This window comes from Saccharomycopsis crataegensis (genome assembly GCF_037102585.1).
Source record: "Saccharomycopsis crataegensis DNA, jcf7180000000072, whole genome shotgun sequence".
Lineage (NCBI taxonomy): Eukaryota > Fungi > Ascomycota > Saccharomycetes > Ascoideales > Saccharomycopsidaceae > Saccharomycopsis > Saccharomycopsis crataegensis.
This window is the reverse complement of record NW_027043819.1, coordinates 593,024-618,375: the sequence shown is the minus strand read 5'-3', so window position 1 is coordinate 618,375 and position 25,352 is coordinate 593,024. Positions and strand designations below refer to the sequence as shown.

General features: G+C 38.3%; 13 protein-coding genes across 13 annotated transcripts; 6 read left to right on the top strand and 7 right to left on the bottom strand. All coding sequences in view use genetic code 12, as the record gives it.

Annotated features, from left to right (window-relative positions):
- Positions 1-643: 643 nt before the first annotated feature.
- On the bottom strand, positions 644-1,768 carry ARO3 (3-deoxy-7-phosphoheptulonate synthase ARO3; the record flags this gene model as incomplete). The annotated part of the gene is made up of 1 exon (XM_064993873.1): positions 644-1,768. The coding sequence occupies one exon, from the start codon at positions 1,766-1,768 to the stop codon at positions 644-646; it is 1,125 nt and encodes a 374-aa protein (XP_064849945.1).
- A 612-nt stretch (positions 1,769-2,380) lies between these two features.
- On the bottom strand, positions 2,381-3,811 carry DASC09_002690 (enoyl-CoA hydratase/isomerase family protein; the record flags this gene model as incomplete). Its single annotated transcript, XM_064993872.1, has 1 exon — positions 2,381-3,811. The coding sequence occupies one exon, from the start codon at positions 3,809-3,811 to the stop codon at positions 2,381-2,383; it is 1,431 nt and encodes a 476-aa protein (XP_064849944.1).
- A 353-nt stretch (positions 3,812-4,164) lies between these two features.
- Positions 4,165-6,105, bottom strand: PAB1 (polyadenylate-binding protein; the record flags this gene model as incomplete). Its single annotated transcript, XM_064993871.1, has 1 exon — positions 4,165-6,105. The coding sequence occupies one exon, from the start codon at positions 6,103-6,105 to the stop codon at positions 4,165-4,167; it is 1,941 nt and encodes a 646-aa protein (XP_064849943.1).
- Positions 6,106-6,725: 620 nt separating this feature from the next.
- DASC09_002670 (uncharacterized protein) lies at positions 6,726-7,516 on the bottom strand (the record flags this gene model as incomplete). Its single annotated transcript, XM_064993870.1, has 2 exons — positions 6,726-7,279; positions 7,354-7,516. 2 exons carry the CDS (start codon positions 7,514-7,516, stop codon positions 6,726-6,728), a joined length of 717 nt encoding a protein of 238 aa, XP_064849942.1.
- Positions 7,517-7,780: 264 nt separating this feature from the next.
- Positions 7,781-8,128, top strand: PCC1 (chromatin DNA-binding EKC/KEOPS complex subunit PCC1; the record flags this gene model as incomplete). Its single annotated transcript, XM_064993869.1, has 2 exons — positions 7,781-7,797; positions 7,897-8,128. 2 exons carry the CDS (start codon positions 7,781-7,783, stop codon positions 8,126-8,128), a joined length of 249 nt encoding a protein of 82 aa, XP_064849941.1.
- A 350-nt stretch (positions 8,129-8,478) lies between these two features.
- OPI3 (bifunctional phosphatidyl-N-methylethanolamine N-methyltransferase/phosphatidyl-N-dimethylethanolamine N-methyltransferase) lies at positions 8,479-9,305 on the top strand (the record flags this gene model as incomplete). Its single annotated transcript, XM_064993868.1, has 3 exons — positions 8,479-8,575; positions 8,649-8,705; positions 8,776-9,305. The coding sequence occupies 3 exons, from the start codon at positions 8,479-8,481 to the stop codon at positions 9,303-9,305; spliced, it is 684 nt and encodes a 227-aa protein (XP_064849940.1).
- A 778-nt stretch (positions 9,306-10,083) lies between these two features.
- DASC09_002640 (uncharacterized protein) lies at positions 10,084-11,208 on the top strand (the record flags this gene model as incomplete). Its single annotated transcript, XM_064993867.1, has 1 exon — positions 10,084-11,208. The coding sequence occupies one exon, from the start codon at positions 10,084-10,086 to the stop codon at positions 11,206-11,208; it is 1,125 nt and encodes a 374-aa protein (XP_064849939.1).
- Positions 11,209-11,841: 633 nt separating this feature from the next.
- On the top strand, positions 11,842-12,450 carry MOG1 (Ran GTPase-binding protein MOG1; the record flags this gene model as incomplete). Its single annotated transcript, XM_064993866.1, has 1 exon — positions 11,842-12,450. One exon carries the CDS (start codon positions 11,842-11,844, stop codon positions 12,448-12,450), a length of 609 nt encoding a protein of 202 aa, XP_064849938.1.
- A 267-nt stretch (positions 12,451-12,717) lies between these two features.
- DASC09_002620 (uncharacterized protein) lies at positions 12,718-12,960 on the bottom strand (the record flags this gene model as incomplete). Its single annotated transcript, XM_064993865.1, has 1 exon — positions 12,718-12,960. The coding sequence occupies one exon, from the start codon at positions 12,958-12,960 to the stop codon at positions 12,718-12,720; it is 243 nt and encodes an 80-aa protein (XP_064849937.1).
- Positions 12,961-13,821: 861 nt separating this feature from the next.
- Positions 13,822-14,862, bottom strand: IPI1 (Ipi1p; the record flags this gene model as incomplete). Its single annotated transcript, XM_064993864.1, has 1 exon — positions 13,822-14,862. One exon carries the CDS (start codon positions 14,860-14,862, stop codon positions 13,822-13,824), a length of 1,041 nt encoding a protein of 346 aa, XP_064849936.1.
- A 236-nt stretch (positions 14,863-15,098) lies between these two features.
- Positions 15,099-17,201, top strand: RQC1 (Rqc1p; the record flags this gene model as incomplete). Its single annotated transcript, XM_064993863.1, has 1 exon — positions 15,099-17,201. The coding sequence occupies one exon, from the start codon at positions 15,099-15,101 to the stop codon at positions 17,199-17,201; it is 2,103 nt and encodes a 700-aa protein (XP_064849935.1).
- A 560-nt stretch (positions 17,202-17,761) lies between these two features.
- HOC1 (alpha-1,6-mannosyltransferase) lies at positions 17,762-18,997 on the bottom strand (the record flags this gene model as incomplete). The annotated part of the gene is made up of 1 exon (XM_064993862.1): positions 17,762-18,997. The coding sequence occupies one exon, from the start codon at positions 18,995-18,997 to the stop codon at positions 17,762-17,764; it is 1,236 nt and encodes a 411-aa protein (XP_064849934.1).
- A 912-nt stretch (positions 18,998-19,909) lies between these two features.
- STE6 (ATP-binding cassette a-factor transporter STE6) lies at positions 19,910-23,854 on the top strand (the record flags this gene model as incomplete). Its single annotated transcript, XM_064993861.1, has 1 exon — positions 19,910-23,854. The coding sequence occupies one exon, from the start codon at positions 19,910-19,912 to the stop codon at positions 23,852-23,854; it is 3,945 nt and encodes a 1,314-aa protein (XP_064849933.1).
- Positions 23,855-25,352: the final 1,498 nt, after the last annotated feature.

Genomic DNA, 25,352 nt, shown 5'->3' with positions numbered 1-25,352 from the left:
TCTCTTCATTACTGTTATGTGCATTTTCTACCATCTTGTTAATTATTATTCCTATCATCTTTCATTTTCTCCTTCTTTTTTTTAGACTTGTTATTGCCCCTCTTTTCTTTTGTTCTTTATTTTTTTTTTTTTTTTCTTCACTTATCTATACTTCAAATTCTTATACTCCATACTTGGTATGGTTAATAATGAGAGGCCACATTACTACTTTTTTTAATGCTCATGATTTTCTTTTCTGTTAGATGTTATATATTTTTTTGGGAATCTGTAATATCTGTGGATGGGTGTATTGGAGGAGTTGTGTGGAGGTTCAAATAATTGTGGTAAATCCTATTTTTATTACATTACCGGTAAGAAAACTTTATAGCCCAGGCATTAATGACCTACAAGAATAAAATTACAAGTCTAGCTTAGCTGACTTACCGATGTTCAAGAAAAAGGTTTGTTTTTGGTCCAAACTGATTGTATATAATACATATATAAAATAACCCAAGGAGAAAACCGTCTCTTGATTGTCTTTTTTTAATTTATATATATACCGAAGCCATATAGCTTCTGTGGTGAAAAAAAAAAAAGAAATATATATATACATACATACATAAGCTAGTTGTCATTTTTTGTGATTTTTTTCTTTTTCTTTTTCTCACAAAGCTCTTCTAGCCTTGATGGCATTGGACAATGCTTCCAAGGTTGATTCGGTGTCTTCGAAAGAAATACAAGCGTCGGTGATCGAACAACCGTAAATCAAAGCGTCTTTACCCCCTTGTTCTTGAGGTGGGACTTTCTGGTTACCTTCAACAATGTTACTTTCAATCATAACCCCACAAATTCTCTTGGAACCCTTTGTAATTTGATCGGCAACACATTGGGCAACCTTAGGTTGGTTCTTGTGGTTTTTACTCGAGTTACCGTGGGAGCAGTCAACCATGATACGAGGACCGGTGGTGTCGATACCTTGTTTTTCTAATTCGGCTTGGGCTTCCAATACCGAGGCTTCATCGTAGTTGGTACCCTTCTTACCACCACGCAAGATCACAAAAGTGTCCTTGTTACCTTCGGTACCGACAATGGCGGTGATCCCTGGTTTGGTGACCGACAAGAAGTGGTGAGGGTGAGAAGCAGCACGGAGGGCATCGATGGCAACCCCAAGGGACCCATCGGTACCGTTCTTGAAACCGACAGGGAAGGAAAGACCCGAGGCCAACTCACGGTGCAATTGGGATTCGGTGGTTCTGGCACCAATGGCACCAACCGAGAATAAATCCGACAAGAATTGTGGAGAGATGGTATCCAACATTTCTCCGGCGATTGGAAGCTTTTCAGTAAGTTTGCAGAACAATTCACGAGAAATCTTCAATCCTTTGTTAATGTTAAAAGACCCATCGATATCTGGATCGTTGATCAACCCTTTCCACCCTACAGTGGTACGAGGTTTTTCGAGGTAAGCTCTCATGACGATATGCAATTCACCCTTGTATTTTTCACTGAGCTGGAACAATCTATCACAGTATTCGAGGGCAGCCTTTGGGTCGTGGATGGAACATGGGCCAATCACCACCAAGAGACGGTCGTCCTTACCGTTGAGGATATCGCAGGCTCTTTCTCTACCTTCAAGGATGTTTTTCTCAGAAGCTTTGCTGAGAGGGAATTCGTGCTGAAGGAGATCTGGAGGAGTCAATGGGTCGTACCCGGTGATACGCCAGTCTTCAAGACGTGAACGGTCACCAACGTGCTGGTTTTGAATGAACATTTTGTGTTGACCTACCATTTTGTATAATATATATATAAATTGTAGTGGCTATTGGTATTTATTTATTTATCAATTTTTTTGTGGTACTTTTTGAGTGATGAGCGGAAAATTAGGACGAGAGGGAATAAAAGTGTACTTTAGGGTATTATTGTTCTATTATTTGTATTTTATTTTCTTTGGAACCCCGAGTCAGAACTGATTTGTAGGATCTTCTCTAGAGACAAGATCTTTTATTTTATTATTATTATTCGACACTTGAGAGTGGTGTTATGGACAAATGCAATAACGGATTATTTACAAGTTTCACAAATGAAAAGAGGAAAAAAATTTTCCGTTCATTGCTGCATCTTCGAGCAATGACTAACATTTCGCCAATGACCAAAAATGGTAGGAAACCTGGTCTTATTAGTGTGCTAATGTTGCAATATCGAGCGATCTTTCTAAATGACTAAATAATTCTAGTGTGAGTAATAACTCTAAATGGGTGCACGTCGTATTCTCCTCTTATTATACCACCAAAGCACACTACACTATGCCTTGATCGTTATCTGTAGATACCAGATGAGGGGTATCCCACCACCAACCATGATGTGCTCAACTAGCCCTTTTCTTCAACATTATTGATATTTTCTACAACTTAGAGCTTGAAGTGTTTTGTAAGAGCCCCTTATTGATCATAATAAACTCTACTTTCTCCGTGATTCCCCTTTTAGCCTTCAACTGCGGATAGATCCCTTGCAAATGATCGACAATGCTCTTTACACTGTAGTCGCGATGGTGATCAAGATACTCATCCACTAGGGCTTCCGTGGGTAAGGTGAATTTGTTCAACACATAATCATGAGAATCAGGATATAATGCCCAGTTTCCCAGGAATTTGTGGATCGCTCCGAACCGCTCGATTGTTGGCAGAAAACACCATTTTTCCACGTACTCATCGGGGATATTATGGATATTTTTGAACTTCCAATCAGGATCATTAGTCTTCAAAATAAGTTTCTTGAAAATCCCTTCCGTAAGATCTAGCTTATCGTGGTTTATGTTCATATTGTTCGATAAGGTGAGCTCTTCTGAGAGCGCTTGGTAATTATCATGGGTCGCCCCGTATTGAAGGATCTTATACCCGATTTTGATCGATAACAATGACCGATCTTCAAACTTCTTCAACGTCTGTTTAGCAAACCAGTTATTTTTCTTGGCAACAAGATCTTCCAAAAACTCAAACACCCCTTCGATCGTGGTAGTTGACGAAAACATCTCGTTAATAATCTTCAACTCTTCCGTTGAATACTGATACTGGTATCCCGGGGGCGCGGTTTCCGCAAACGATTCAATTGTTTCATTCACTATACCGTACCACTCATGATAATACCCAGTAACTTTTCCCACCTCAAACTTGTCGCCGTACTCATTACTTATTGCCACCAACGCCTTGGTCAATGCCCCCAACTTATCATTACGAACAAAATGGGTCCCGGTCCCCGCGAACATATTATCATATCCTTGTAAAATATCCCCGGTTAAACAAAGATACCATCCAAGATACCCTTCGAGCCTACTGAAAAAATAACTGGCGCCAACATCGGGGAAAAATCCAATCGCCATCTCTGGCATCGCGAGTCTTGTCAGCTCAGTAACCACCCTGAATGGCGAATGTAACGATAACCCACACCCTCCTCCCATGGTGATCCCATTGAGTAACGATACCACCGGTTTTTTGAACCGGCTCAAGAAATAATTCATCGAGTATTCGCTCACAAACAATCGAATGCTGTTTTCAGGATATCCAGCATTGTCAAACTTTGCAAGGGCCACCACATCGCCACCAGCACAAAACGCTCTCGAAGTCGCAGAAGTTTGGATAAATAAGTTCACCTTCGATTTCGATTCCGTGATATAAAATTGGAAAAGCTTGTCAATCATCGAAATATTTAATGAGTTGAGCTTTTTGGCCCGGTTCAACGTGATGACCCCACAATATTTGTCAACGTCAAAAAGCACGTCACTGTCGTCTATTGTGATATCACTGTCGGTTGGTCCTATTGGATATTTATTCCCCATCTTTAATTCTGCTAATCTGTTCAATGGTGCTTTCGGTTCTTCTTGATAAATCAAAATACTACGACAATTCCTCTGCGTTAAATAAATAAAGGAGGAGGAAAAGGCGGAGAGAACAATGTAAAAACCACACTCGCTTACACCTTACAAAAAATTGAATCAATTCTTTCCTTCATTTCAATTTCCTATCACACCCAAAAAGAAATTAATCATCTCAAAAATAAAACACAAATAATAATCAAGAAACAATTAAATTAAAAATCATCAATAAATAAATAAATTAAAAAAAAAAAAAACGTCAAATAAAAGAGAGAAAATAGAAGTTATTTAATATACACGACACCTTTCTCTTTTACTTAAGCAGAAGTTTCAGCAGCTGGAGCAGCAGCGGCTTCACCTTCGGTAGCATTAGAGTTCTTGTACTCTTCGTAAGCAGAGAAAGCATCAGCAAAACGGGATTTGAAGACTTCTTCGTCATCCAACATTTGGAGAATTTCAGTGTTGTCCAAGTCCAAAATCATACCGGTGATCTTACCAGCAGCTTCAGCGTCTTGGTTCAACTTTGGGTTAGAGAAAACCTTTGGGTACAATTCTTCACCCAACAATCTCTTTTGTTGTTCAATTGGGTAAGATGGCAAGACAGAAGCCAATTGGGCAACGTTGGAAGTTGGGGCATCAGATTGTGGACCTCTTGGACCTCTTTGGTTTCTGTTTTGGTAGAAACGGTTGTTTGGACCTCTCATGTTACCTTGAGGACCGCCAACGAATGGTGGCATACCGTAAACTGGGACAGGCTGACCATTTGGACCTTGACCAGCCCATTGACCTTGTGGTGGTGGTGGGATACCTTGACCTGGTCTTGGGATACCTTGTTGCATCATCATTTGAGGGTTAACTGGACCTCTAGCACCTGGTGGCAAGAAACCTGGTTGACCGGCTTGGTTGTAAAACATGGCTTGCATGAATTGGTTTGGAACACCGTGAGCAGCTTGTTGTTGCAATCTCATTTGGTTTCTGGCTTCCATTTGTTGTTGCAATTGGGCTCTTCTAACGTCCTTTCTTTGAGCCAAGGCAACGTACAATGGCTTACCAGCAACCATTCTTTGGTTCATTTCAGCAACAGCCTTGGTAGCTTCTTCTGGGGAGCTGAAGCAAACGAAACCGAAACCCTTAGATTTACCGGCATCGTCAGTCATAACCTTAGCAGAGGTAATGGTACCGAAGGCAGAGAATTCTTCCTTCAATTTTTCATCTTCAATGCTGTCATCCAAGTTCTTGATGAACAAGTTAACACCTTGATATTTGGAGATTTTTTCCAATCTAGCAGCTTCGTGTTGCTTGGTCAATTCTTCAATTCTTTCTCTCTTTTTTTGAGCTCTGCCGACGTACAATTTTTTGCTCTTGAGTTCGACATCGTTCAATTTTTCAACGGCTTTAGCAGCATCTTCGTGGTTTTCGTAGTTAACGAAACCGAAACCCTTGGAGTTACCTTCTTGATCCTTTTCAACAACAGCGGAGGTAACGGCACCAATAGTAGCAAAGAGCTCGTTAAGTTCTTGGTCAGTGACTTCAGAGTCAATGTTCTTGACATAAACGTTGGTGAAGTTGTTTTTCAATTCTTCCAACTTGTTTTGTCTGTCCTTCTTGGAAACATGAGGACCAACATAAACTTCTCTGTCATTCAACAACATACCGTTGACAGATTCAATAGCGGCCTTAGCAGCATCATCAGTTTTGTAGTGAACAAAACCGAAACCCTTGGAGGTACCGAATTCATCGGTGGCAACCTTACAGGACAAAATGTCACCGAAAGCGCTGAAGGTGTCGTGCAAAGCCTTGTTGTCGATGGCTGGGTGCAAGTTCTTGATGAAGATGTTGGCAGAACCACCTCTTCTGACGGATGGATCTCTTTGAGACCACATGATACGACATGGTCTACCCTTGATTGGAGAATAGTTCAATTCTTCCAAAGCACGTTCACCATCATTCTTGGCGTGGAAGTTAACGTAAGCGTAACCCAAAGAACGCTTGGTGATAGCATCACGACAAACTCTGATCGAGGAGACTTGACCGATTGGGGAGAAGATTTCAAACAAAAGAGCTTCGTTGACAGATGGGTCCAATTCACCAACGTACAAGGAAGCTGGGTTTTCGACAGGTTCAGTGGAAGCTGATTCTGGGTTTTCAGATTCAGAGGTGGCGGAAGCGGCAGCGGCAGCTGGGGCTTCGGTAACTGGGGCTTCCTTGTCGTTAAGGGCCAAGTCGTTCAAGGTCTTGGAGATTTCTTCAGTAGACATGATTGATGATGGGTTTGTTTTTTTTAGGGGTTTTTAAAAGGATTTTCTGGTTAAGTTGAAAAATATATGGTTTTTTTAAAATTTTTTCAAGTTTTTTTGGGGTTTTTTGATTATTTTCTTCTTTAACAAGATGAAAAATATTTTTTTTAAAGGATATCAAGAGCCACGAGGGAACTTATTTATCCAAATAATAGTGATGTGAGTAAGCTTGGTAAGGGCTAAACGATGAGGCAGGAGAAGGTGACACAAACAGAAAAAAGAAAAAAAATTTCACAAAAATTTTGATGAAAAAAAAAAAAAAAAAGAAAGAAAAGTGAAATCACCTCAGGGCGCTCTGGGCCGGGTGAGAGGAGGAGATCAGTTCTTCCCCTAGAACTGGAATCTTCTAGATTTACATTGTATTGTATTACATTATATTATATTAAATTACATTATATTATATATATATATATATATATCATATGGATGTGTGTAGTGTGTTGTCCTGAATATCAACAGATAATCCGCTGCGCTCATCCAAAGATCTTAGACAATGCAATGGAAAAACGGCGGCATCTACAGATCGTACAACGGAAACCCATGTATGGTGGTGGTCACCATAAAGGATGATATATAGTGATTTAATAGGTAATCTTAGTACCATCTACAATATATGATATAATGTTAATATTCTTTTTCTTTTTTATGGTAATTGATTCGTTTTTTGAGTTTGCCTTTATACTCAGAGACAAATCTTGCATCTTGGAAGCATAGCTTCCATTCCCTGAACTGGTTGAAGCATAGACCCACCTATAGCCAGTTGATTCCTCAATAGGTCTAATTATTTCTTCCTTTAATATATTCAGTATTGGTAGTTGCTGTTGATTTGATATTCGATTTGATGACGCTGTTTCTGGGGGCTCAGCCGTGAGCGAATCACTGGAATGGTTGACATACATGGTTCCAGAGCCATCTTCATTGGTTCCAGCAAAAATAGTCTGTAGTCGTTCAGAAGGCAAAATAGGGTCAACATGTTGTGTATTAACTCCTTTGTCTGGTTGAGTGTTATTATTCAACCCATTTGGAAGGTGAGATATTTCTCCCTTGAATAGAATATCTGAATTACACGATCTGTTCAATCGAACTTTGGTGAGAAAATCATTCCAATCAGCTATAGGATGAGGCCTATTACATACTAATTGGTGTGGCTTTTTTATCAGTTCCTTTCCAGAATTTGTTAAAAATCATAACAACGCTTTTTTCTTTTACCACTTTGAAATAGACCAAATCTGTTAATTGGTTTCCAAGAGTAACATCTATCACATTTTCTAGTCTCAGTTGACCCACTCTGATTCGCCGATCTCTTCTGATTTGTTGACCTCTTCTGAATCATTTGACGGATGATTTCGTCAATAGTATTCGACAGGGTCATACCGCTCCTGATTGAGGGAGTTTCTGAAGAGTGTAATCAAGAACTGTGAGCGTCATCTTTTTGTTATTTCCATGATGATTTACTTCACTTTTTGTTATTGTTTGTCCCATAATGGGAAGAAGCCGCTGAAGGGTGTTCCCTACCCCCAGCAAGAATGATCCAAGAAAAAAAAAAGGGAAAATCAGCGTCCATTAAGTTAGTGCGATGACGTTGACGACGATCTATCAATAGTAGTAGTAGTAGTATTAGTAGTGCCACCACACCATGAGTGCCGTCACTCTGTGAGTATTCATAATTGTACTTGAGAATGCCGGAAATACTGTTCCTTGTTGAAAACTACGCCCCAATAAAGAATATCTTTACTAACCGCCGACCATTAGATCCCTTAGCATCCCAATGCAGTCAGCCAGACAGGCTGATATCAGCAAAAGAGTGATGGAGGCCGACCCCATCCTCAAGGAAAATGAGATCTCTGTTGATTACAAGACAGATAACACCATGTTGACTGTTGATTTCGCTGCTTCCAGTGATAGAATCCTTCGTACAGTGGTGAACAGCACCATTGAATCGTTGAAGAGTGTGATCGAGTGTTTTGATGAGTTTGATGAATAATGATATATATTGATGATAGTAATAGAGAATGTCTGCAATACGGATTAATTAAAGATACAGATAATACAGGCAGACAGTTTATTGTTGAGTAATTTTGGTTATTTTATTTCATTTCATTTAATTTCATTTTATTTAATTTTTTTGTTTGTTTGTTTGCTTGTTTTTTTCACATGTGCCCTTTGTTTTTCATGTCAGTATTGTTGAGCGATGGCATGTGTACCCCATATATATATATATATATATAAATTTCAATATTTTGCCACCAGTTCTTGTTTTTTTTTTTCGAAAAATTTCACTTCATCTGTTGATCAACTAATCAATTGCAGATACACAGCTGACCACCTACCATCATGGATTTCCCCCAATTACAAGCAAAGATTGTTCATGTCAACAATGTCTTCCACAACCTCGCTGCGGATGTTGATTTGAATGACCCGTCTTATATTTGTAAGTGCTGAATAGCATACCATTTTCTTTTTTTCACATTCCATAACACTAACAGTATCCTCTTTAATTGCAGTTTCCCTTTGCTTCATTGCTTTCAATCCCATCTTTTGGAACATTGTTGCTCGCGCCGGTAAGTATCGTTCATCTACCTTCCGTTGCTACATCTTTTTCGAACATTGTACTGACAAAATAATTTGTAGAATACAATACCCACTTCCTTACAAAATTATTCGGATCTGCTCGCCGTGGTTGTTATTTCCTAGCATTTACCATTTTTTCTCTTGGTATTGCCCGTGACTTTGTATATGAACGTGCTCTTGCTGCCCAGCCAACTTCCCAACTTCTTCTTTCCTATCCACTTCTTACAAATTACGTGTCGGTAGCACTTTTTGCTTACGGGAACATTTTAGTTTTGTCTTCAATGTATGCCCTTGGTGTCACCGGTACATACTTGGGAGACTATTTTGGAATTCTAATGGACCACAGGGTTTCAGGTTTCCCATTCAATATCAGTGATAACCCAATGTACCAAGGTTCTACTTTGTGTTTCTTAGGGACCGGTTTGTGGTATGGTAAACCGGCCGGGATCTTTGCTTCTTTGCTCGTGCATTATATGTACAATATCGCTCTATGGTTTGAAGAGCCATTCACCGGAAAAATTTATGCCGAAAAGGCGGCCAAAGATGAAAAAGAGGCTGCCAAAAGCGAAACAGAAGCTAAGAATGAATAAAAGGATTGGATTGGTGTGATTAAGTACTGTGTAATGTTTATGTATGTATCACGGAATTCATCTGTTGTTGTTTAACCTGAAGAAATGATAATCATGTGCCATTTTGACCCCAGATCAGTACATATCAGAATAGTTGTACCATCCACCGCCGCAAATCGCAAGTAAATCTGGGGCGCAGCAGGATGTCTTCTATTCTAATAATTACAATATTAAAATAATCCTATATACATGTTAATAGTCATATTTATTGGTAAATGAAGTAAAGGTGTAGTTGATGCCTGGCCTGAGCAATTAACCTTAGATAAGCACACGTGCTGTTGGCTGCTGACGGTTGGCTATCAGCCAGGGATTTGGCAGCGCTGCATGGCTTCTCTTCTCCTTTTTTTGTTGTCCTGTTCGAGTTATCTTTTGTTATCTTCATCAACTAATTCTTTTAAAGTCTGTTTATTTACCAGCGCTTTTCCTTTTTTTTTTTTTTCTGGCATCTCCAATCTCACCCAACAATCCCTGTTTTTGCTGCCCCTCATCACACGCCCTGTGTTGCTTTTTTCCTCAAGTGGCATCTCATCATCTCATCTCATCTCATCTCATCTTATAACTTGAAGAGAAGCGCCAGAGTTTTTCTGAGATATAAGGACCATCGCTTATCGTGTGGTTTTGGTTGTCTCGTTTTTTTTTTCAATTATTATTATTGTTACTATTTTCTTCTTTCTTTTTCCTTTTTTAAAAAAAAAACCTATGGTGATTCCTGAAGATCAGCAATAAGTTAAAAAAAGCAATGGCTCACCAGTTACAGACTCATCAAGAGAAATACCACCAAAGCCAGCGCTTTACTGGTGATGCAATCTCGACAAACATCGTCGATGATTCATCCGGTCCGATTAGCAGTATTAACTCGGAATGGGTGTTATTCGACCCTTCTGATGATGATAATGACATATTGTCTTCTTCTTTTAGTCAGGCCTCGCATGCAGCGTCTCAGGTAAAGTCCTCAGTTCTAACCCACACACAAGCCCCTGTGGAAGATGAAGCATCCGAAGATGATCGGTCTTTGGTGAGTATCCTTGTTGGATTGAGACCTAACAGTTCGCATATTCAGCTACGTCTTCCAAATCACGATGGCGTCGGGCTTTTTGATGAGTCTGTTGTGCCATCTCGAAATTCTTTTGTGTCTCTCAAAGATCGGATTAATGAATGGCAACGCGAGCAAGCTAGAAGCGTTCTTGAAGAGAAGCGGCGGCATTCTCTAGTGAATCTTGCGTCACATCATAATGAAATTGCTGAATCTTGGGGTATTGATGATAGAGCTCATCTTTATTCTTCTGCTTTCAAGTCATCACCATTGGCACCTTCCCCATCAACTGGCACCTTTGAAACACTTGATCAACATTTAATTTCCAAAGACAGAGCTTTTAATCTCAAAAATTCCGTTGATTCTAAAGTCCCTTCTCTTGTTAATAAAGGCAGAACAAACAGATTTTATGGCGATTACCTTCTCAAAGGCTTAACTGACAAACAACTCTCTAAAGTGAAGAAATGTGCCCACGATTTGTCTTCTTGCATCGGGGAAAGTATCAATGAGGAATCTCCGTTTACCGATTCAATTATCGAAAACTCTGCGTCTACATCATATAATACTGCCTACAATTCATCAGGTCATGTCAGTAATGCAGTAATACGTAAAATATTGGAAACCATCAACTCAAAATTTTATGGCACAATGACTAGGTCTGAATCAGGATCCTCAGTTGGTATTTCTGATAATAATAATGTAACTGGGAATTCTCGAGTCGGTGACAACTTTTGGCATGAAGATGCTCAAAGTATCTATTCATCAAGGCTCAGTGTGTCAAGTCACTGTTCTTCGCTCTGGAGAGTTGAAAGCTGGGGCCAAGTCATTTAGATTGAACATATCTTTTTTAAAAAACAAAAAAAAACAAAAAAACACAGGGAACTTATGACATTCAGACAAAATTTCCCGATGCATCCCTCATTTCATATACTATAATCATTTTCTTGCGGTTTTTCTTTATATTTTTTTTTTTTATTTTTGATTTTATAACAGGACGACTTTTTACATTGGTAATAACTACAATAGCTTTCCCTCTTCTGATTTCAATCTTAATTTTCATGTTTATTATCCTTTTTTCATTATTATCCTATATTTGTAATTATCATCTATGGTTGGACTCGTTAATCAAAAACCCATTCCCAGCTTTGGTCACCATGCTGTGGCTGATCCATTAGCTGAGTTGGAATCCGCTTAGGAATTTGTTGATAGGGAAAATCTATCCTCTCAGTCAAAATTTCCCCAAGAAAGAATCCATTGTAGGAAATCTCATTCCAATATATAAAGAAAAGAAACGAAAAAGGCTCTAATATAGGGCTGCCTTCCTCAATATTCATCAGTAATGACGCACCTATTCCTACGCGCACCTGATCGATGAGCTCACAGAGTTAAAAAAAAAAAAATCGAGTTATTAAGCTTTGGGTGTTAAGCAACTCTTTATACTTAAACTAGATTACTCTGAGAAGTATGGCGTTTCAAGCTCAGAAATTATATGGTGGGGCGGTGGCCACCTCAATTCCAACAGGTCTTCTTGATGCGTCACAAGTTCGTCAGATCCCTGATACCCAAGAAGTATTTGTCAACATGAACAATCCATCGCTATCGCCAGAAGATTCGTTGATCTTCGATTTACTAGAAATGGTCGAAGCCTCTGATGATGCTGGTGCTGTTAAAATGCACCTTGATGAAATCTCTCAACTCAATGGGCTTGTGGGGGATGCTGCATGGAAATTGTTGGAATCACAAGATATCTCGAGCAAGCTTCGGCATTTCACCAAGTCGACGTCGTCATCCACTAAAGGCTACGTTGCGGTTGCTGCGGCCCCTGCTCAAAAATGGGGCAAGGATAAAGCTGAGTGGGTGGTATTAATTTTAGGATTGATAAGACATATTGAAAAGGATGTGGATATTTTGATTTCCGTGAATTTGCCATCACTCAGCGTAGAATCTTGTGAAGAGCTTCGTGATATTGAAAGTAGTGATAATGAAAAACACAAACGAATTAAAGCTGGTAAAGATATTGTGATTAAAGCGATGGAAAACTATGAGATTTTGGACGGCGGACTCTTTGGTTAAGCGAGCTAGTTTGTGATGTGGTATGCTTTTTTCAAGATGTTGCTACATTATTTTATGATAATAAAAATTAAATAATATAACAAGAGAAAAATATACCAAATAAATCAAAAGCCAAAAACCAATAAATAAATAAATATATGAGAACCGAAATTAGAAAGAAAGAGTGCTAGAATACTAATAATGTACAGAACCTATGACCCGCGGTTTGTCACTGAAAAAGCTGAAAGCCAATTCACTAGCAAAAAGAAAACCTTTGGATTAGAAGTATTAGATCGACTGGGTGTATTCGAATCTAATTGCCTTGACCCTCTGGTCTTGGACATTCAAAAGGAGACCAGTGGGCTGGGAAGGGATTTTTTTGGAATTGGCAGTGGGTGAAGGTGTGGCAATAGGAGTTTGTTCAAGAACCAAAATCGGGAAAGTTTGTGAGGGTTGATTTGGAGGCACATACAATGCGAGTACTGCTTGCAAGAAAACAAAGATGGCTAAGAGTTTTTGGACCAGCAACATTTTTTATAAAGATGAGTTTAACAGACCGAGCAACGAATAGGAAATACAAGACCAAATAAATAAAACGATGATAGATTGGTAAAAAAAAAAAAAAAAGATAGCCAAGATTCATTTTCACTGAGGAAAAGGCCTTGGAACAGCCTGCTTTATATATAATCTAATATAATAGTGTTATTCCACACGGAGCTATACTAAAAACACGGTTGTCGGCTCCTGAATGTTTATGTACACACCTGGACGGGTGCGCGTCGCACATACACCTGTCAGCAAAGCTTTGGCTGGCCCAATAACTGATCCTGGCAAGCTCTAGGCTAGTTACAAGCACGTGTGATATAATACAATAAGATATAAACCTAATCAATTATCACAAATAGGAAAGGTAAATGAAACGAATAGGATTATTGTTATTGCCTCCGATCTAAAAAATTGCAGCAGGCAACGTTATATGAGATTCTTTTGCATATAGTCCGGGATGAAAAGATGATGTGATTTTGCATCAAAAACATTTTAACATTATCAAAGGAGTATCAAAATATTAGGTTCGGCTCTCGTGGTCGGATTTTTAGTGCGCTAGCGTTAGTTAAACCTTCTTTCTTTACGTGTTTCGGTTTACTTTTCTTTTTTTTTTTTTTTTTCCAGTTAGGTAGCTTGTTGGGATTAAATTAACTAAAATTACGGTCTAATTATAGCCTTCAATAGTAATTTGAGTTCTTGGTTCTGCTGCTTCATAATAGAGTTTATTTTCAGCTCCGACATTATATAATTAAGATCTGATGAACCATGAAAATGCTAAGCTTTTCATCATGCTGTTTCTTACAAGGCTTGTAGAGGGAAACATTTTCATTAAAACTAAATAGTCAATCAACTTGCACCAATACTCTGCTGATAATTCTTTTCGTCTTCCATCACTCTCTCCATCATTACACTTAGACTGTTCGCTACTCTCCCGACTTCTCCACCTTCCTTGACAATACTGCGGAGTTCCTTCATCATTCTTTCAGTGAATACATCAACAAGAACCTTACGTCTCACTAGTACATCTTCGAATCTCATATTATTCAAATCCCCTTCGATATTCACCGCCCTAGCAAATAATCGCAAATGCTGGAAAGGTCCAGGAACGTCTGGGGTAACGTAGCATTGGGTCAGGACATGAGGACCTTCCGCCTCAATCTGACCGGCCTCTGTATCAATACTCTTCACTTCCACCGCGCCTTGTTCAATAAATTTCCCAAGTACTTGTAAATGTCTCACTCTGGCGGTTCTTGCCGCTTGACCTCCTCCTCCTCCGCCAGCACTACTCCCAACGGTCACCGCCAACCCTACCCCTGCGGCATTGATTGGCCAATGTAACAAACTGAAAAAACATCTCAGTAGCTTGATCCAATGATTGTCAACAAGCAACTTTCCACAACCTCCATCTTCCATTAAAACCTCCAAGAATTTTGAAGAATCATGGCGCACCAGGGCCCCAATGTGGGTCATGGCACTCTGTACGTACAACACAAGCACAGTATAATGCAATTGCACACTAGCGGAGGGTAAAGTTTTCAAAAGCTTCAAGACTTCCCCACGAACCGAACCAGACTGATCAAGTATAAGCTTGGCAATCGAGCTGATGACCGCGGCGAGCATTGTAGGATGCGAACGCCAATGCTTTGCAAGAAACAACACTGCTTCTTTCCGGACCTGAGGAGTGGCATGGCGTGTCAAGCTGATATTCTTTGCGAATTCTGCCTCGTTGGTTTTCACATCCAACACCGATTGGCGAGGTATTGAGATTGATTTGGCAGTAAACGAGACATCGGTATGATTCAGGGCCTTTGGTTTATCCTTTCCGACCTTGAGTCTCTGCTTGATGAAATCCTTCTTCTTTTCTTTAGTTTTCTTTTTAGACCCCATGGTTTATATTGTTAAAAAAAGATGATAATATTACTGTTGTCAAGTGGGATATCTAAAGGGTGTTATTCAGCATCATCATCTGAAAAGAAAAAAAAAAAAAATTTTCTGGATCCACACTTTTGGCACTCTTTCGGGGTTACCCTGTGTTTTGTAATCAAAGAAATTCATCAAAAGAGTCGTAGAAAGAAAGATGTTTCCTCGAAAGCAGGCAATCTTGTCAGTAAATACATTGCAAAATGAGTGCCCGTCAAATAAAGAGGCTACAAGCATTACAGGAAGAGCGCGAAAAGGAGAGTGTTGCTTCACTGGAAATTGATGCAGAATCAGATGAGGAAGAAGACCAACAAGTCAATGCCAAACCCAAAGTGAACTTATTTGCCTTGTTGGGTGATGAAGAAGAAGATGATGATGATGATGATGAAGATAGCGATAAAGCAGAAGCAGAAGCAGAAGCAGAAAAAATTCCTGAACCAGAAATAGAAGAAGAATCGGTAGAAACGTCAGAAATCAAACAGCCTTTGGAAGTGAAAGAAACACTAACTCCGGTGGTCGATAGTGAAACAGAAGATGTATTTGAAGATGCCAAGGAGGAGCAACCAAAACCAAAGAAGAAAAATAAAAAGAAGAAGAAGAAGTCAAAGAAGAAGAAGAATTCCCTGGATACTGCTAAATTGGTTACTCTAGAAGATGCTGATGATGATGACGAGTTTGAAACATTTGGGATTAAAGCCCTGATTACCAACAAAGCGACAACTGCCGAAATAATTGACCCAACTTTTTCCAATTTTTCTCTCAATGATTTCAAAGACTCGCTTTCCTATTTGGAATTCAACGTCCGTGATTTGGACCCAGATAATGAATATAAGCAACTTTTCGGTCACATTTCCGCAAAAGTTTTAAATGAAGCGGACTCCACAACATCCAGCTTTGTCAGTCCTGAAATGTTGAACCAGATTAAAACGCTTTCAAAAAGAATTCCTGGATGGGGTGGAAGAGACCGCAGGGGAATTCCAGGAAGTACTCGTAAACTCACGTTGACCAAGATCAGAGATGATTGGATCCCCACCCGTCAAAAGAATATCACCATGAAAGAATTAAGTACCAATGAAGTCATTAGTTTCAATACTTTGAAAAATGAATCAGAATATGTCGATCTCCAGTTCTTGCGTGAAGAATGCTTTGCAGAATTCAATACGGGTATTCGTTATTTCAATTTTGTAAATAATATCAACGAAACCCTCGTGAATAGTCAATTCCTTTTATCGGTGGTGATCCGTCCGGATCATGAGTTCCTCATAAAGCTTATCCAGCAACACCCATACCATGTGGAATCCATCCTTCAAGTATCGAACATCTTGGTTCGTCAAGGCGATCGTTCCAATAATAGTGGGTTGGTGGAACGGGCTTTGTTTGTGTTCGATAGAGCACTTAAGGCAAACTTCAATCTTGGCTCTGGTCTTTGCCGTTTACCATTTGAAGGGTTTTTAAACCGTCAATTTTACCTTGCGATATTCAAGTATATTGCAGTATTGACGCAAAAGGGTACTTTCGCCACCAGTCTTGCATTCACAAAATTGTTATGGTCTTTTGCCCCTGCTGAAGACCCGTATGGCGTTCGTTATTTTATTGATTTCTACTGTGTCATGTCAGGAAACTATCAATACCTTATTGGCTTGTGCTCTAGTCCATTAATCACTCGCTATAGATCGTGGCTCACCCCTGGGCTTGCCTACTCTTTGGGGCTTGCGTATCGGAAACTAGGAAAACTTGAAGAAGCTCAAGACGCTGTGGCTAAAGCATTTGCTATGTATCCATACCTTGCTTTGGAACTCTTGGAAACCGTTTGCAAACAACCACTTTCCACGCTAAATGCGGTACCTACTGCTTTGATTAATGAGATTTACAGAACCCACGTCTCTGACGCCATAAAACTTGCTAACCAAACCTATTTGGTCCGGGCACCAGGGATGTGGAAGTCTCGTGAAGACATTGACTTCTTAGGAACTGAGCTTTTGAAACATATAACAAACCAGGATTCAGTATCAAAGCTCCAAGGTATCAAAGATTTACAGAGCAGTGGATACGAGAGCATCCCAAGAAACTTGCTTCGATACGCAATTTTGTCAGGGGAAAATGGATTAATGGCCAAAATTCCTGCTGCTTTTTGGAACGACACTCTGGTGTATGAGTATGATGCCTTACCACCACAAAATAAGGCGGCAGAAACGTTTGAGTCAATGATCGATGATAATTTCATTTCCGAGGCGTTGTTGCAAGAATCTCAACAGGATATGATTGATCGATTAGAAGCTATGGGCATTGAAGGGGAAAATAATTGATTAGATGTTTAAAGTCTCATCATTTTGATCTTTGGGAATTGCAATTTCTCGATCACTGAAAGTTTACAATGTTCTTCTCAATAATTATGACGACCATAATAATCAAAAAGATTGTAGTAGGTAACACTAATAGACCAATCCGCATTTAAGTTCACTATTATTATTATTATTTTTAGAGGTAAATTAGACAATAATAATAATTTAAAATACGTAATATTTCTAGAAAAGGACTAGAGAATAGAAAATAATAAGAAAAAAAAAAATCCAAAAAAAAATAAGTCTACAGCAGAAAGGTAACAAGGAAGTTGGTGAAAAAAGTCAACTAAATGACAGAGAAATAAAAAATAAAGAGAGAGAAAAAAAAATGGATAAAAATTGGAAATTAAAACAAAAAATCGAAAATCGAAAAGCAAAATATGAATGTTTATAATTATGCAAAGGTTGGGTTCATTATGGAAATAACTGTTGAGATATGGTCATCACAAGGCAGCTTACTGACCTCTTTTTTTTGATTTTCTTATTTTCACTTGATTAATATTTTCTTGTCAGCCCATTTCAACTTAAAAGCTCTTGTCCTTGGATCCTGCCAATGGCGAAGAAGATGAGCCAGCTACCGGTTCCTTATGCTTCCAGTTGCATTCAAAGTAATGTCTGACAAAAGCCAATGGATCATCTTCGTCTTTTGAACCCATGGTGCCAATACCAGGACTGAAACTAGTGATTGGCAAAACCAATACATCGGATACCAATTTTGGAACTTCCAAATTGATGAAATCCTTCCAAGTCACCTTAGTGTAAATTCCACTCAACACGTAATCATTGAAGTAGGTGAAGATCACATCGGTCCACATACCGGCACCTGTCCATCTCATTATATCCAAGTTGGTGTTCACAGGATCCAAGAAAGTCTTACCATCCTTCTTCTTTTTGTCTAAAGTTTTTTGGGTGATTTGGACCACAATTTCTCTCAAGATTGGATGGCCAGGTTTAGCTTGAATAACCCATTGTCCAAATTGCAATCTTCTGGCATACACTTTCTTCCATGAGCTATCATCGGCATCAGCTTCAATACCAACAATCATACCAACTTCATTTGGTGAAACATTTTCAGGGATCCAATTTGGCACCGCCTGCAAAGGATGGGTGTCAATATCAGCGTAAACACCCCCTCTTGCTAACAAGATCAAATAACGGAAGAAATCCATCTTCAAGATGATAGAAGGCAAAGAACTATAAGCTTCGATAATTTCAGGGATCCCTTTGTATAAATGGTGGACCATGGCTGTCAGTGTGTCGTCGTTAAATAATTCATGAACAAAACCAGGATTTCTGACGGCCCAAGCAGTTTCACCATCTTTGAACTTAGTGTCAAAACGATCATCATTCAAACCATACTTCCAGCATTGCCAGACATAAGCAGGGAATTTTCTAGTGCTGTCATAAGGATAAATGAACGCCAATTTTTCTCTGAGACTGGCATCTTCTGGTGGATTGCTGTTACAAACCAATTTTCTTTCCAAGGATTTACGATCCATTTCCAACTCATTGATCCTTTCTTCTTGTTTTCTCAACAAATTAGACGCTATGTCTTCCAATTTTTTGCTAAGTTCCTCGTTTTGTTTTTGTTGTTGTAACGTCTGTTCGTTGTTCCGTTGCAAACTACTCAAATAGCTTTCAAAAAGCACCTTTTGTAAGTTATTATTAGAATTGATTGGTACAAACTTGATCAATAATACCACCAAACTTATGAGGGTGAATATTACGACCAAGACTCTTCTCATCACAGTGGCCTTCATTTTCAAGTTAAAAATAACTTTGCAGAGCTAGTATTGATAATAACGTCTGATGTGTTCCCACAGAGACCAACTAAAAAAACAAAAGTTTCAACCAAAAGTTGCAATTATTAAAAAGAAAAAACAGGAAAATTTTCGGAAAATGAGCCAGAGGGGTGGTGATAGGATATGTGGTAAAGCTACCTCGACGGGCGAGTTTGAACAAGCTGTTTTGTTCAGATCAGGATTTAACGATCTAGAAAAAAAAAAAAAAAAAAAAATAGGTGAAGAACCGTATGGGTTGCCCGGCCTTTTATCGCTGCAGGGGTGTCTTCCTGCATGGTTTATGGCGTTGACATTTTGCACTGCTGCTTGGTGATGTGAGGAGGTGGTGATGGGTGGCAAAAACAGCGGGCCATTGGTGATGCTGTTCTGTTGTGGTGTCAAAATTCTGGCAGGAAGAAAGTTTCATGGTGGTGGTACAAGATCATTTGCTCTCCCTGGTATTCTCCTGGTAAGGGAAGCGCGCCGGAGTATGACCTCTACAGGTTGATTGCATTAATCCCCAAGGAGTCGTCAGAATAAAAAACATCACAAGGAAACTTGTCCTGGAACTCCCTCTTAAGTTGAAATATAATATTATTCTGATATGATGTGTATTCATCATAAAAGATATAATAATAGAACAATATCTAACAAGAACGCCGCGCTTCAGAGTCATTTTGGGAAATTTCAACACTTAGAGATTAAGAATTTCCGCTTTCAGACATGTCAATGGTGCACCAGACATAATCCGAATGTTACCTTTTATACAGAAGCAAGGCATGCCATGACACTGATTTTCTTATTCTTCTGGATACCTATTGTAAAGATCTCTTTTTTTTTGTTTTGTTTTGTTTCCACTAAGAAGATATTTGCTAGATTTTTTTCCATTCAATGATGGTAAAGGAAGAAGTTTCTAAGACTCGTATGTCTTTAAATTTGCCTGCAAGCTCCAATATTCCTGATAAAAATCCTGATAATGAGAAAAAAGTCCTGTTTAATCCCTTTATTTTCCTAAAAAAGGGTCAATTTTTTATGTTGACCTTTGGTATCTTGTTGGCCATTTTTAGTGGATTAGTTCCGGTAATTTCAACAATCATTTTGGGCAAGATATTCGACGTATTATCTGAGTTATCTATGGGGAATTTTGACTCAATGTCAAAGTATTTACGTGAAGCGGCCTTAAATACATCTGCATTATTAATTCTTGGTGCTGGCAATTTGATTCTTTGTTGGCTTATGTTTTATGTTTGGTTGAAACTCGGAGAACATCAAGCAGCAGCAGCGCGAAGACTTGTTTTGCAAACATATTTTCGCAAACCTTTTTCCTGGTACGATACCAATTCAAAAGTCACTGGTGATTTAAATCAAATCAATAGATGTATTGAAGAATTTAGAGCTGGTTCATCAGAAGCCTTGGCCTTCACTTTACAATCCACCACCACCTTAGTGGCGAGTATTTGTGTCTCTTTTTATTATTCTTATCTTCTAACACTAGTCATTTTGGTATCTTTCCCAGTGATTCTTTGCTTGACTGCGGTATTCAGTATGATGATTCATAAAAGCCAAATCGAAGAAAATGCGGAGATTGCCATTGCTTCGGATATCTTTGATTGGATATTGAGTGCTAACAAGTTGATCAAACACTCTATGACTCAACAGGTAGAACTTAACAAGTTTGAAAACTCCATCGCTAAATCAGCAAAACATTATAATAGGACCAATTTTTTATCGTCTTTACAATCAGGGGCTTTGAAGATTCTTGTGTTGATGATCTTCATCCAGGCATTCTGGTTTGGCAGTCATGAGGTCAAAAGGGGGAAATTAGAATCAGGCTCCGTATTAATTTGTCTAACCGCTTGTTTAGTATTCTCTGAGACCTTCTCAAGTCTAACCCATCACTTCATTTTCTTATCCAAGGCGCTGGTGTCTGCCAGGAAGATATTAGAATTCATTGATCATGATCATGAAAATCATGATGGAAGTTGTAATGATCCTTTAATCAATATCAATGGTAATATCATATTTGAAAATGTTACATTTGCCTATCCTTCAAGGCCTGATTTCCCGGTATTAAAAAACATCACTTTGGATTTTCAACCAAATCAATTCACTTACGTTATTGGCAAATCAGGTTCTGGAAAATCTACTCTTGGTGGGCTTTTGTTGAAACTTTATGATATTGGTGATAATGGAGATATCAAAATTGATGGGTTCAGCATAAAGTCATTAAGTAAAAATTGGTTAGCAAACAATATTACTTATGTTCAACAAGATCTGATGCTATTCCATACGACGATCAAAGAAAACATTGCACTAGGGTTTAGCGACATGGTAACTAGTAATGATCGAGAAGATTTTATTCAATTTGCCATTGACAAGGCAGTGTTAAGAGAGATGGTTTCACAACTTCCAGAAAAGGAAAACACTATCGTGAACTCCTCAGGCTATTCACTTAGTGGTGGTCAACAGCAACGTATTGCCTTGGCAAGAGCTATTGTCAGGAATTCTCCAATATTAGTACTTGATGAATCATTCTCAGCATTGGATAAGGTTACTAGATCCATTGCCTTAAGAAATATCAAAATTTTGAGAAGTAATCGGACTACTATTGTGATCACCCACAATCTTGATGATATTGAAGATGATGATTTCCTGTACGTCTTGGAAGATGGGTCACTTTTGGAAATGGGTAAAAAGCATCAATTGGTACAAAATCCTCAGAGTTTATTTTGGAAGACTAATTGTGATCCATTTGATGATGAAAATCAAATAAAAGATTCTTATGCAGGGACTGAGAAGTTCAATAATGTGAATAAGCCATTGCTCAAATTTTATGATGATCAAAAACATCAGTCGCAATTTTCATTAATGTCCACTACAAAGTCCCAAGATGACCTTCATTTATTGAACTTGGATATTGGGCACTATGATTATCATCGTCAAGTCAGATCAGGAAAAGAAGAGATGTCCAATGATTTTGATGACGAGAAACTACCACCAAATAAGAAGAAATCGTTTTTCCGCAAGACAAACGAGATCAACGATATCGAAAAACAAGATCCCTTGGATGACAGTGATTCGGAAATCGAAATTCAAGAACAGCCAGAAAAAGTTAAAGGGATTATTGAAATATTGACTTTTATGAAATCAACTTTTGAAGGACATTTTATCCTATGTATTGGTCTTTTTGTATCCTGTATCAATGGATGTTTAACGCCATTGTTTTCTTACTTCATTGCGAAGGTTGTGGATGGAATTATACCTCATGATAATGTGGGTACTGAATCTTATAATATAAAATGGTCTATGGTTGTGGTTGGGGTTATAGTGGCTGATGGGTTTACCACTTTTGGAAAATCTGCCACTCTTGGATACGTTAGCGAATTTTGGATCTCTTCATTACGGAAATCTATCTGTGAGAAATTGTTGTACCAAGACTCCCTGTGGTTCGATAAGTATAGCTCCCAACATGCGGAAATAACCGCGTTACTATTGAATGATACCAGGGATTTGAGATTCTTAGTTTCCGAATTCATGTCATTAATTTGTTCGATAGTGGTGATGATGTTTTTGGGATTGATTTGGGCTATTGTTGTTGGTTGGAAAGTTTCATTAGTAGGAATGGGTCTAGGAGTTTTATTTGCAGTATTGACAATGTTGTACTCTGGAGTTTTGCAAACCAGGGAAAATGAATACAAGTCTGCAGTTTCCAAAGTTGAAAATATCAACTATGAAGCCATTAGTGGTATAAAGACCATTCGTTGCTTGAATCTTGAACAATATTTCCTTGGTAAATTCAATGACGAGATAAAAATAGTGGAAGAAAAAGGTGACAAAAGAGCGGTGTCTACAGGGGTTGGGATTGCCTTAGGGACATTTTTATCGTATGCTGCCCAAATGATTTTGTTGTATTATGGTTTAAAATTGGTGGGCGAAGGAACATATTCCACCGAACAGTTAATGACGGTTTATAGTTTATTGATTTTCACCATCATGTCCATGGTTCAATCTATTTCTCAATTATCAGATATCAGTCGTGGACAGCGAGCCGGTACTTATGTGATGAAATTGGCTGTTTTGGAACGATCATTATTAGAAAGTCCTGGAGGTAAACAATTTAACCAAGACAAGGGTTTTAATAGGAAATTTATTGAGTCTAAAGATCTTAGTTTCCAATATGATGATGAGTCTCATGCTGTGCTTAACGGTGTCAATTTTGCCATCGACCAAGGTGAAGTAATTGGTCTTGTGGGTGAATCTGGGTCCGGTAAGTCCACAATTGCCGCATTGATGGCTCGGCTTTATCCTGTTTCCGATAATTCTCTTTTCATAAATGGCGAGGATATCAAAAACATTGATGTGGGAAGTCTTCGAAGATGTATGGCAATAGTTCTGCAAAAAGCGGTGTTCTTCAAAGGTTCAATCAAGGATAATTTGACGTATGGTTTGTGTGAGTTCAAAGATTACACTGATGAAGACTTGCATAAATATTTAGACATGGTGGACATGTATGATTTTGTCGTTAGTTTACCCAATGGTATGGACACCATTGTGGGAGGCCAAGCTTCTAATAGTCTTTTGTCAGGGGGCCAGGCTCAAAGACTCTCTATATCTCGGGCAATGTTGAGAAAGCCAAAGATTTTGATCATGGATGAATGTACTTCAGCATTGGATCCTGAAAGTTCCCGCAAGATTTGTGATTTCATCACCAACAATTTGGTGAATAATAATCACAATGGTAAGATAACCACGATTCTCATCACTCATTCACAAGAAGTTATGGATGTCTGTACTAGAATTATAACGTTGGATCAGGGTACCATCGTCTCAAAATAATTTTTGACATTGATGAATTTTGTTTCAAAATCGTTTTTAGTTGTGAGTTTTTTGTTTTTAGTTGCGAATTTTTTAATTTTTTAATTTTTTTTTTTTTTAATTTGGTATTGATATTTAGAGTTTCAATTGATGGCACCACTTCTTTTTCTCTATTTATCCGTTTGTTACACTTTCTTTACTAGATACCGTTAATTAATTTGTTTATTGTTATTATTATTTTTTTCAAAAAAAAAAGAAAGCCCATTGCGAGATTTGCACCCGCGATCTCTTCATTACGAGTGAAGCGCCTTAACTACTTAGCTAAACGGGCTCCTAACTGCATACAATTTGACCATGCTGCAATAACCATCGGGAAGGGACACACTGTTATTTGATACCCATTAATTTTCATTGGTCACGTGATTTTCATGAAATGCCCGGCTTGCAAGTTATTTAGAACCTCTGTGACTCGTTAATATACAATTCATTCATTCATTCATTCATTCAGATTTTCTTAATATTAAAGTGTTCAGTTGGTACATTGATTTATGGAATCAGGATATGTGTCTGGACTTAAAAAGTGTGTGGTGACACTTAAGACAGACCCATGGTACTGGTTCTTATTTGATTTATTTGGTTTATTTGGTTTACTTGGTTTACTTGGTTATTTTGACTTATTTGAATTATTTTTTACTTGGATCTAATCATTCTATTGATTTTTATTATTTTTATCTTTATTATCCCCTCAGAATTCTGATGGTCACTACATTGAAAATACTTAGTATTTGAGATATAGTGCCAAAACCCCTCAACAAAGACCTCCATCTCAGTACATGAAGCTCCTAGTGATGGGTAATTCACTAGTGACTTCATCTCATATTTTCACATTGCACCTTTTTTCCTTAATAATCTTGATTGTTGAGTTTTTTACCGGTGATGTGATTAATTCTTAAAGCAAGGAGTGTGAGGTTGTGAGAAAGTTGTAGTATTTTACTTACCTATTAGAAAGACCGGCATGAAATGCCCGGCTTGCATGTTATTTAGAACCTCTGTGACTCGTCAATATACAATTCATTCATTCATTCATTTATGAATCCCTCGATTTATAATTTTCCCTTATTATTTCGCATTAATATCTGATTTTTGTTGTTACATCTATCCTATGGAGACTCTATTATTCTCCAAGGCTTATTGTCATTATTATATTTAATTTAGAGATAAAAATATATCCTTTGAGTTTTGTCCTTTCTTATCACATATCGCTGCCTGTCACTACGTGAAAAAAAAAAACTTTATTATTTGTTGTATAAAGCGTTCAACTTCTGTCATTATATGTGAATCATATAGAGCCCCTATTATTCAGAAACCCTTGTTATCTTTATTACATATAACCAGATGTTATTATCTACTTTATGTTTTACTCTTTTGCACTTATTATTACTTATTACTGCGTCTAAACACGCTGTTGTTAATCGGTCTTTGTAGATTCTTGACCTTTAGTGAAGTTTTGTCTCTGTCT